The 12,338-nt window shown below is 43.7% G+C and overlaps 1 protein-coding gene across 1 annotated transcript in view; it reads left to right on the forward strand.

The window, feature by feature from the left end:
• The first annotated feature begins 11,430 nt into the window (after positions 1 to 11,430).
• The window catches only part of hgfa (hepatocyte growth factor a), a 27,243-nt gene continuing 26,335 nt past the window's right edge, over positions 11,431 to 12,338 (forward strand). Inside the window, exon 1 of the mRNA XM_077006749.1 lies at positions 11,431 to 11,738. Within this exon, the coding sequence (XP_076862864.1) occupies positions 11,666 to 11,738 (73 nt within the window). The 5' untranslated portion in view covers positions 11,431 to 11,665. The remainder of the gene's footprint in view (positions 11,739 to 12,338) is intronic.

The following is a 12,338-nucleotide window of genomic DNA, read 5'->3' on the forward strand; positions in this document are numbered from 1 at the left end:
TAGGCATGTCTTCTTGAGTCACACAGAAGTGTTCCATTACGCCTGTTTTACCAACAAAGATGTGCTGTTTGAGTTCAATTGGAAAAGTTACATTGTTAGCTGGCAATCAATGATTATGCAAGAATTATGGGAAATGCACTTTTTGACTATTCAACTGAAATTCAAGATTGTCTATAATCTTAAATCATTCCCTGTACCAATGTTATTCGTCCCAAAACCAGTTTAATAAGAGTAGATATTCAAATATGCTGGAGCTCAGTGATTGTAAATGCCATATAAATATCACACTCACTCCCTTATTTGCTCTTTAAAACCTTTTGAATGACCCTTTGAATGACAGACCTTCAGACCTTTTCATGTGCTCTTACTGGCCGTGGCAGGGAGACATTTAAATTCTTGTTAACAATTGAGTGTGTGTGTGTGTGTGTGTGTGTGTGTGTGTGTGTGTGTGTGTGTGTGTGTGTGTGTGTGTGTGTGTGTGTGTGTTGTATGTTGTGTGTTGTATGCAGTTCTACCATGGTATATGTGGGGATGTTTACCACAATTGATGGTTGTTAAGTGACTTGGGTCTCATTTTCACTGCCTACATCACTGCGAGACTGGATTTGGAACCTTTCATGAGTAACCTTGTGAGTGCTAAAGTCCTTCTTTTGTTCTGGTTTATGAGAGTCCTAGTAGGATCAAACATCAGCTGGCATACTGGTTAGGAGGTTTTGTGAAGATCAGCATACACTTTCACACTTTACATTTACATGATGCTACATTTGCTTACAATTGTTCACACCACCTTCCAGGTGAATGAAGAGAGAGTTGTACATGCAGCCGTGTGCCATAAGCTCAGGACCAGTACAAATGCAAAACATCATTTGGTGATTTGTTTTGGTGCTTTCTAGGTTTTCTCTGGGTTTGGCACCTCCTGGACATTTATCAACATTGCTGTCATGCATTTTAAGTGGATTCTTCAAGTCTGATCTCACTCATTCGGTGGCTCTTTGCCAATCTTCATGTATCAATAGTTCTTAAGCTGAACATTAGCCAATCCGCCTGTCAATCTCTTATGGCCAACCATCATAGGTTAGGTGATTGGTGGGCTGTCATCCGTGTCCCTTAACTTTGCCACATCACACTTTTCTGAACTTTGTCTGAATCACATGGCCTGTGTACATTTGTACAATAATATTAATAAAATTAGCTATTTATAATCCCAGAACCGAGTCGGTTTATGTGTGAATGCAAATACATTACAAATTAAAGAGATTCGTCTTCATTAGTGTCTGTTGCTCTCAAGCTGCTGGACTGTTACAAAGCTGCTGTGCTGTTTCTGCTCACATCAGTCCCTACGCCACAACACATTTCCCCTTCCGAATGTGTGGGGCAGAAGGACGCCAGACTCCCCCAACACTCCCTCCCACCGGTGGTACCGTTCATTCACTGGAGTACTGGGCTAAGGCCAAACCACAAGTCAGCTGCGGTAACACAGCAATCTGTATGGATTGTATCACTTAGAGCCCGATTAGCACAGCACAACTTATTCATGTGTCGGGCTCTAATGCCGTATTGACAGTGCGCCCTCTCCTTAGACTCCCTTCACTCTTGTCCGTGGCTGTCATTTGTAGCACCTCAGCGGGCAGGACCCACCTCTGAGTTGACCATCGGAGCATCCGTAGGCGAACACAGATCCTCCATATGCCAACTGCATTGTCTCCAGTCCTCAGGACAAGCCTGTCAACCCCCTGTGCTGTTTATAACTACCAATAAAACGGCTCTTTCTGCTACAAGTGATATACTACAGTTCTGCTAAGGAATCCTTAAAGCTACACAGAGCTCGGTGACATTTCACATAAGACCAATTACAAAGCCTCCAGTATTTGCCTTTAATAAAAGGGCTCGTTTGTATTTGCAGAACAGCTGGGTGAACTGCTAAGAGGACACGCGCAATATGAAATTACATATTTTACTGACTGGGGGCAGGAAACTGGCCATAATATTAATGGCAGAGGAATTATTAAAAGTGTCAGTCTTCTCCGGCTGCCCGTTCAGAGGAGAAATGTAAAGTATCTCATGGACCGTAAAGCGGCGCCATAAACGTTTGATTGTGTGTCGTGGTGTGCATTAAAAGTGCAGCAGTCACTGTAAGATGTAGAACAGGTGTGTGCAGAAACGATATGTTGAGGTGCTGCGGTCACTGAAGGCGCCTCGCCATAATGACCTTTCCTAGAAAAAACTAATAATAATAGTAAAAGTTCTGTTGCTTGACCAAAAAATAAAATAAAAGCCCTGGAATTCTTCAGAATCTTTTTTTGAGAGCTTTTGCCTTTGGTTTTTGCTTTTAGCACACTGGCAAAATTGCAAGCAGAAACATGATTACACCGACCAAATTCTGGTTATAGAGCATTGTGGTCTGCAGTGTAGACATTATAAAAGAGAAGATCTTATTTTGAGGGCCATGAGAAAAGAGGATCGCAAAAGCATCTGTACTATCCGCTTTTCTCAAAAGACAAAGCCAGTTTACCCACAGACCTGTCATCTCCATGGTATGAGTGCTCTCAGTTCTCTTGTAAATCAGCACTGTCCTATAAGTTCAAGTCCTGTTGAAATGTTTACTTCTCTTCATCAAAGCGCTTCACTCTGAAAGAGGACCGTGTCCAAATGTCTTCCTCTTTGAGCATGTCTTCCTGGTGCCAAATAGCGGTGGACCAAATTCTCTTTAAACTGAACTGAGGTCTTTAGACTTGCTCCTCTTCGAGACTTTAACATGGCATTTGGAAAGTCATTTAAGAGTCCTTTCTGTTAATTATAGGTCAGGTTAGGAACCATGCTGTGAGTATCTAAACAAAGAAACACATTCCACTTAATTTATCAACTGTTATGCAAATATACAACCTGATGTGCTGATGCGGCAGCCTTTCAGCCTTTGTTGAAGCCGAGAACAGTGCTGCATGACTGTTTCGAAAATAAAACGGTGGACTCATGGTTTCTGTGGAGAATTGTAAGAAACCAGCACATTTGACCTTGAATAAAGTATCAAACCTCCACTCCTTTGATGAGGTTTGTGTCTTCTTCTCCCAAGCCTTGCTGAAGGATTTGTGGTAGAGGGGTAAAATCTTGATTGCAGGACGTTTTATTTTCTAAAGTACTCCACTTATCTGTATGTACATCATTTGTAAAAGATGCCATCTGACTTTCATTATAAAGGTAAATGTCTAGTTTAATCACCATGGCTACAGGTTTTTCTGTGTTTGATAATGAGCTTGACTGTCCAGATTATTCCAGAGGTTTATGCACTCATTAAGTTTATTAATTAATTGGATGAGTCCTGAAGGGGTAAAAAAGAACATGAGAGTATTTCATAGAAGACTGAATAGAACATCGTGTAATGCATGTAATGATGGGAGCATAACATACATGTACATATTTAATATTTTAGGGTTCTTTAGGCAAACCACTACTGAGAAATTAATGAATAATAACTGGGAGGGGAACATTTCATTGTATTTTCCAGGTTGGTGTTTCCTGTCATGTTACCTTTACAGCACAGAACTGTCAGAACTGACATACAATCAGCCTCACACACTCAAATACAAACAAAAGTGACTGGTTGGATATGACTGTGGATTTAAAGAGGATTCAAATGAGGTTATAAAGACAAATATTTAATATTTTAAGCATATGTCTTTGAACATTAAACACTAATTAGCAGTACACTTTGAAGAGTTTGTTAGCTGTTGTCAAGAACCAAGGAAACTCTAAAGAGAGTGTGTATGCCATTCCATCTAGCAGGCGGGTTTGAGGTCTTGCTGTGGACGCTGTGCTGGGCAGGTGTTTAATGAGGCCTGCTGCAGGTGTTGTGTATGACACGTCTGCATGGAGCAGGCTGGACAGCTCTTCAAACACAACAACACTTGTGACCAGGCCCACACACAGTTAGCCCACAGTCAGCGAAGCCTTCTCCATGGCAACCTGAATCAAAGTATTGCAGGAGAAAGACTCTCTCTCTCTCTCTCATTCTGTTTCTCTGCTGGTTTTGGGCTGTGGAGGTGGTGTGTTGTAGCTCATCTGCAGGTCGTTTGATTCTTTAACGTCCAGAGTCTGGTAGCGCTCGCCCTCTTTTCATGTTCTTTCATGTCCGTCTGTCGCGAAAGCGAGACGGCCCCCGCGCTGCGCCGGCCAAACGCTCCCAGCTGTCAGCGTGGCCGTCGTCCTGCTGACGGAATCGCGGGGAAGCGCCGGACGTGACCAGAGCCACTGGGAATGGTTAAGGACAGAAGAGAAAGCCCATGAATCTCATTAGGGTCCAGAGGGATGATTTATAGACTGTCCAGCAGAAGTGACCCACAGGAGCGCGAGCGCTGCCTGAATGGAGATAGATTGACTTGAGTTTGAGCACAAAATGAACAAGAGCAGACACTCCAGTCATGATCGGCTGAACAAACGGGATGGTAAGCTGAACACATGGTAGTGTAAGTCATGATATTACCAGGCTTGGGTCATATATGGAATATATGTAAAGGTGTTAGGTAGTCATGAGGCAACACAAGTAACAGTATTCCTTTACAGTTAGAGTACAGGGGGAAAAGTCATTCATTAGATTCAGAATCAGAATATTTCATTGATCCCCGAGGGGAAATTGCAGATTAACGATACATTAAAAAAATATCATTACTATTCAGTAGATTACATTACAGTTTAACAAAGGATCACAAAGTCCAGTTCTTCTTTTTCAGTTTTTAATGGTTCAGGATGTATGTTAATTCCCATGAAATTTCTTACTGGAAATAAAAGTTTGTGAGATTTTTCTAGTGATTAATGTATTTGCTTGCTTTTAATGCAAAGTATCAATAGGTTTGACGATCATGAACATGGGGTTTTTGTCAATGTTTTTCAAGATTGTTTATATTGTTCACTTTTTAAAGATATGCTCCTTCCTCAACTGACAACAATCGAATACCATATTTTGCAAATATTGTAAACAGGCAAGTCCATGAACTCGTATGGCAGAAGAGTGTTTTAAATCAGCAGGCTATATTCCATCAAGGGTTCTGTATGAAGAACTTGCTCTCACCAATGTCAAAACATTCTAGGTTATTCACAAGGTTAAAACCACAGCGAGGGATATTTACACTGGTGAAGCCTATTATTGTGACAGGAGAGAAGGGATTGGGCATTCTGGAGCAAAAGGCCTCCTGCTCTACAGTTCTGCAGAAAGGACCAGTTAAGTACATGGACATCTACACATGAGAGCATGAAGACCTTGTAGAAGCTTGTTCATGGCCATACGCACAAGAGGTTTCAGGTAATGGGTTAAAAGTAATCCAAACGTAACTGATAGTAATATGATTATTTTAATATAGCAATCCTTTGGATTAGGGTAAAGAATACAATTAGAGAAGGTAATCTGTAACAGAACAAATTTTTGAGTAACCTTCCTAACCCTGAATAGGAAGTGCATGTATACATGTATGTATACGTATATACACAGTACATGTCCCTGTACCTCAAATGGAACAAGCCAGACATAAAGTGGATTTGTGTGTGTGTGTGTGTGTTCATGTGTATGCTGCTTTCCCGCAATGCTCTGCTGTGTTCCACAGGTGTCTATTGCAAATGGGTGGTGTCAGCATTTTGTCTATGTGACTCAGACACACCAGTCTGGAGTACAGGAAGGTCTGCGTGTGTGTGTTTGTTGTGTGTGTGGTGTGCGTGTGTGTGAGCGGTGATAAGGATCCTGTGACACGGCAGCACTGCTCATCAACTCGGCTCCTACTGAGATGGTGTGCAGCTGTAGCCCCACTGCGCTGTTTGATCTTACACAATTGAATTTGACCAAAAGCCATTTCTCTCTCTCTCTCTCTCTCTCTCTCTCTCTCTCTCACACACACACACACACACACACACACACACACACACACACACACACACAAACAAGCACCTCTGGACACTCACGCTTACACACAATGATGCACATGGATTTTCACCCAGTAGACAAAATTGAAATGAGCCACACACACCTGCAAACATTCCATGTCCTTGTATACGTATGTGTTTGTTGGGGGTGGGGGTCTGTAGTGTGAGTATGCTGTAGATGAAACTCTTTTATATATTTGCATTAGATGAAACTAGAATCCAGTGCAATAGCATCCAAGCTGCCACACGTGGAGGACTGTAGGATATCTATTAGCACTTGTCTAGTCCCCTGCCCCCATACACTCCCTCTCCCCCTTCTCTAATCATGCCACACAGGACCACAGTCATTTCTGCTCCACCCTGAAGCCGTCTCAGCAGGGTGCCGGGGTGGCCGTGTGTGCTCGCGTGTGTTTGTGTTGGAGGGTACGGCAATTTATTTAGACTCGTTCCATCACACGTGGAGTCACTTAACAGGCAATGAGGTGCCAGACGAGGCCGCAGCTGCAGCGACAGCGGGGATTAAGACCTTGACTTCGGCCACCACGTCCCCGTTTCTCGTTTTCTTGCGCCGTAGGCCAGTGCGCTGTGGGCCATATTTCAACAGCGCAAACCCACTGAACTAGCCGCTAAGCCCGTCCATTCCATAAGGGCTGTGTTTGAAATGCCTATAGTTCTTGGAATCTATTTTATACCCAAGTCCTCACTGCTTCCATCAATAATTTATTCATTCTTGGAGGCTTCGTGTCCTGTTACTGCATATAGTGGTCGTAAACTTGTCGCGCATTTAGCAAGTAATCGAACATTTTAAATCTTGTTCGATTAACCGACTGAAATTAAAATGATGAAAGGGTTTCCTTTGGCATCGTTTAATTCGGCATAATTTGTCTTAAGAATTACTTCAATGACCCTAGCTCATCCGTTTATGCGCCATGTGCTGAGTGGTTTAGTGCTCCTCGTCGACGTGATGTCGTTTTAACCTTATTACCTGAGCAAATTGAAGGAAAAACGCCATTTCGCGGTAGTGGTCGGATGCGCTCACGCACAAGCAAAGATCGAAGGACCTGCTGGTTTCTAATTGGATTTATGTGTAGGAATGTTTTTCCAAGACGCGACTTGTGAAATGGCCCGCCATCTGTTCCCCATTAACGCGCGGGACAGGACGCAGCACACAGGGAAAGCCCCTCGCGCTCTGATTCATAGCGCGAGGGGCTGCTTTATCGCTGCGCGCGAGGGAGCTTGTGGTTTCGGCGCGCTCGAGCCAGGACCGTCTCGCGCTCCGTCCCTCTACATCAGGGGTACTCAACTGGCGGACCGCGGTTCGGATCCGGACCCGAACGCAGTCCTGTCCGGACCCAATCTCATTCCTGATTAACTGGATACGGACCAAAAAAAAAACATATTTATAAATTTTGAAGGGAGAAATAATTTTAAACCGGAGCATTTATTTCAGGGCTATTGAAAAAACACTCCGTCACGAGTGTTACGTTTGCCACCCTCGCTCAACAACTTACGTTCGCCAACCCCGCCGCCCCCGACCTCAGGTCACAGCTATATGCCAAAATTGGACCGCGGAAAAATTTAGTTGAGTACCCCTGCTCTACATGGTCCGGTTCTTTCTTCTTTCCTTCGCCGTTCCTGTGGAAGTTTGTCATCGGTCCCTCTCAGTTTCATTTCTCCTTAAGCAGACCCTCAGCTTTTATATTCGGTGTCTTTTCCCACTACGCTTTTCGTTTTTTTTCCCCCTGAACTGTAATTTCGGCTACATATGCTTAGATCCCTTTACCTAATGCCTTAAGATCTTAAAGTTGTCCATTATTGCACCCCTTCTGTCATGTTCCTGTTCTCAACATGTCTCCAACACTTTGTTTGAGTGTGGAGCTTACAGCCAGGGATGGTTAGGGAAAGAGATTGTGACCTTACATCAGTCATCCTGCTGTAGGGCAAGCTCTCTCCTAATTGGTAAGAGAGGTTAGGGGTGAGGAAGCTGTTGCTCTGACATGCTGGGGTCAGAGGTTACAGAGAGGTGATCATGGTGGCAGTTTAGTTGCCCTCTGTGGGTTTCAGGTTCTCCCCAGGAAAGAAGAAAATGCGGGAAGGGTGGAGAGTAACTGGAGAGACTGTGTGTGTGTGTGTGTGTGTGTGTGTGTGTGTGTGTGTGTGTGTGTGTGTGTGTGTGTGTGTGTGTGCGCATGCGTATGCTTTTTTTTCTGTATGTGTACGTTTATATATGTGTGTGTGTGTGTATGTGTGATGTAGCTTAGTGTAACCTGCAGACCTTTTGAGAGCGCTTTACAGAGTGATCTCCCTAGTGTGGGAGCCCTTCTCTATGAAGTCTTCTCTAATTCAGTGTGTGTGTGTGTGTGTGTGTGAGCCCTTCTCTATGAAGTCTTCTCTAATTCAGTGTCCCTCAGTTGTCCTCTCAGGTCTCTTCTTACTCCTGGCCTCCTTCGTAGGAGATGGACGCATATGGAAACACTTGAGTGGAAAATCTTGAGTGATCAGCGGCACTCAAAACTAATTTGATAAAATAATATAATAAAATAAAAATAACTATCCGACTAATATCACTCCACCCAACCACCAACCTGTTGGTTTTCATCTCTTCCCTAGTCGTCTCTTTCCTCAAAGAGCACAAGGTGTCCTCATGATGCCAGTGTGGTTCTACTCCAGAGCTTCAAGCCTCAGATGCTCTCTGTCTAGTGCTCTAATGTTGATGTTTGAATAGGAGATTAGACGAGAAATTGGGGTTTCTCAATATCTCCACGTTCCACGGCAGAGTTCAGGGTGTTTGTCCTAAATTGACTCTGAGGCTCTTCTCCTTATAGCTGGGATTTCCTCCAGACACTTGACTTGACTCCATACAGCTGAAATATAGTGCTTGAAATCACCGTTTCTCTTCAGTGCACAGATGGGGTGGGGGTGTGGGTGTGGGTGTGGGTGGGGGGTTCAAGGCCTGGAGCAGAAGTGAATAAAAGAAAAGAAAAGAAAGTTCATGCGAATGATAGAGAGTGTGTCATAAAAGAGTCTCATAAAACAGATATGATGAGAGAAAGAAACAAGAGGGTAGGGGTAAGAGAGAGGGAGAGAGAGAGAGGAAGAGAGAAATTCCTACTCTAGTGAGTGAACCATAGGGAGGGCGAATGAGACTTTAATGAAGCATTTCTCCTGAGACAAGCATTTTGGAGCATGATCACATATGCATGTATCACTGGTTGTGCTGCCTCTGAGTTGGGCCACACTGCCCACTTGGTTGTCCACAAAGAGATAGTCGTAGAGGGGCATGACCAGTAGAGAGAGTGGGAGAGAACCTGTTACTGGACACTGGTATATCCACATCTCACATCTTTTTAAGGATGTAACCAGGGCATGTATTCTAGTCCCATGACTTTCAGCAGGAGCGACTCAAACGGAGGATGCTTTCTGTAGCCAATCAGAGGCTACAGGAACAGTAGTGTATGTTTATACTGTGATTAAAAGTGGGACACATCATAACACAGTCAGGTTCAGCCATGAGCAAGGTAGAGGGTTTTGAAAGCATTCTACACAAGAGAAAGACAATGCAGATTGAACAATGTAGAAAAAATGAAACATAAAAAATACATGTATATGTATGTGTATATATATATATATATATATATATATATATATATATATATATATATATATATAACCTCGAGACTCTGTGCACAGAACATATATATGTTCTTACTGTGCACATGATATGTTGCACATGAGTATGAAGCACAGAGTCCCAGCAGGCACAGGGTCTTGGGCACAGGATATAGACAGATGACCAAGCCCATGCATGAACCCAGACTCCAACTTTCTCCACATATCAACGAGGCGGCTCACCCTTTGAGTGGTGTGACACACTGACACCTGGTCTCACGCACTGGCATTTGTTGCAAGCACACCTGCTTCCCACACACACGCACACACACACACACACACACACACACGCTAGTGCAATAGTGCAAGTGTGCTTTAACTGAGGCTGTAAGCATTTTAAGGCTGCAGGTGAGTTAAGAGAGATTTCAGATGTCTGTATTTGACTTAAACCTTTCTCTCTCTGTATCATTCTCTGTCTCATGATATTTCTCTCTCTCTCTCTCTCTCTCTCTCTCTCTCTCTCTCTCTCTCCCTCTCTCTCACTGTTTGTAGGTGTCTCTCTCTCCCTGTTTCTCAGGAGGGCTTTTAGAGCTGTGCATTAAGTGTAGATTTCCTGCAAAATAATGATCATGCCCTCTGCAGGACTCACATCTAAAAACTTAGAACCACTTAGTTCAACTCAGCGCATGGCTAGCACAGTGGGATTGTTTCCATCTGTGGGTGCCTATGTGCCACACTGAGAGAGAGAGAGAGAGAGAGAGAGAGAGAGAGAGAGAGAGAGAGAGAGAGAGAGAGAGAGAGAGAGAGAGAGAGAGAGAGAGAGAGAGAGAGAGAGAGAGAGAGAGAGAGAGAGCAGACCAGATGTGAGTTGGACCAAATGAGGGACTCTTCACTATTACATATCAAACTTTATTAATAATGGAGAAAAAAAAGAACTATCACCATGAAATAGCAATTTCCTGGTTATGAAGTGGTTAGCCTCTCACATTCCTCTCTGGTGTGTCTGAATGCAGCTCTTGCTGATTACCCCTCTACCCACAAACAGGCCTGTGATAAGTGATGGTGGACAACAGCTTTAATGTCTCACATGGTTTATTTTTTCATGAAGGACTTTGAAGAGCTGCTCAACAGTCTTCAGTGGTGTACTTTGGCCTTCACCAACTCTGTAGTGGAGCTCGTCTTTAAGCCTTTCATGTGCTTGTGGTATGTTTGGATGCTGTATGATTACTAAAGCTGTGTCATTTTCCACATATGCCCTTGTGTCATTTTTAAAATTTATGTGGACTCTCTTCAGAGTCTCCGTTTCACGTCAGCCTTAAACTGTATGTAATTTCATCACTAATGTATATGGACAATTGTTCACAACGCTTTTGCAAACCAAAGTTCAGCGCGTGCGCCTTTGAAAGTCAGCATAACACGATTTAATGGTAAATTCCTTTCGCTGGTGTTTGTACATCGGTCTCGATACCTCACAAGACGACACCGTAATCGTAGCACGCTCGCATCTGCCCTCCACGGAGTTTAAGCACCGACACGTCCCACTGTCAGGCGTGTGTGTGCGCTCGCGCGTGTGTGTGTGTGTGTGCGTGTGTACGTGTGTACGTGTTTGCATGTATGCGCGTGTGTGCGTGCGTGCGTGTGTGTGTGTTAGGTAATCGTAGCATGGGCTACGTAACACGGTTTGACTATTTCTGAGATAGTCAAACAGCAAACGCAACTTCATATAAATTACTGCAATTTGCTATTTGGACATTATAATACTTGTTTACCCGTATTAGTGTCTGATCAGTCATTTCTCAAGGAAATGACACGTATCCGGTCCAGTCAAACCCCCCCCCCCCCAAACTCGAGCACTCACGCACTTACTAATTCAAGCAAGTTGCGGGAGACCATCAGAGAGTGTGTAACAAAAGTGTCGTTTAATTGCTTCGGATGGGGGAGGAGGGACGAGGTGATAAAACGCGCGGTGGGGTTGAACCAAGGACGGGTTTCCACCAAAGCGGGTGGAGGGTGGTCTAAGAGGAGACGTACTGTGGTGATGTGGTGAGGGCTTCCTCCTCTTCATCATATACACGTTGAGCAGCGCTCCGACCTTATAAGCAGGAATAAACCGCGGGGAGACTGTCAGCGGTCCAAGGCTCGGAAAACCGCCATGAAAATAATGAGACCCCAAATAATGTGGATTTACCAAGCGCTGCTGTGTGTCCTACTCTACATGAACGTGGGTAAGTTTTACTGGTAATTCAAATGTGCTTCGCAGCGGTTTTCAGCGCACTGTGGTGTCCACACTGTGACTCAGAAGTTAAACCTGAGGTCAGCATTTGATAAAATCGGGATGTAGTGAACACATAAAGGGTTTCACGCTTTATTTGATTCCACAATTATTTATGGATAAATTAAATTTCTTTCATTGTAAATGTGCAATGCCTGACGGATGTTAAATGTTTGTCAAACTGTAAAATATCTCCACAATAACTGCGGTGGGCACTAACTCCCTAGGGCCGCAGCTGCAGGACAGTCAGGACAGTTTGCAGGACAGTTGTAATTGTAATGCGAGTGACTGAGATATCCCCGTGTGGCTTCACTAAACTCCTCTCTCTCTATATTACAACTTTTGGAAGTTGTGCTGCGTTGTTTTCCTTTTTAATGTTCTTAGCCGTCGTTTTATCACCGTTTACTATTTTAAATTCAAAGTAAACATTTGCCTCAGTATCTTAATTTTCACCGTTTAACGTGTCGTAAAGACAGACGTTTATTTGAACATTCCTCTGTGCTTAGGTGGAAAAATGAAAGCTAACACAGACCACATAACCAAACAAGGAAGC

The sequence above is a fragment of the Brachyhypopomus gauderio genome, chromosome 5 (assembly GCF_052324685.1).
Source record: "Brachyhypopomus gauderio isolate BG-103 chromosome 5, BGAUD_0.2, whole genome shotgun sequence".
Classification (NCBI taxonomy): Eukaryota; Metazoa; Chordata; class Actinopteri; order Gymnotiformes; family Hypopomidae; genus Brachyhypopomus; species Brachyhypopomus gauderio.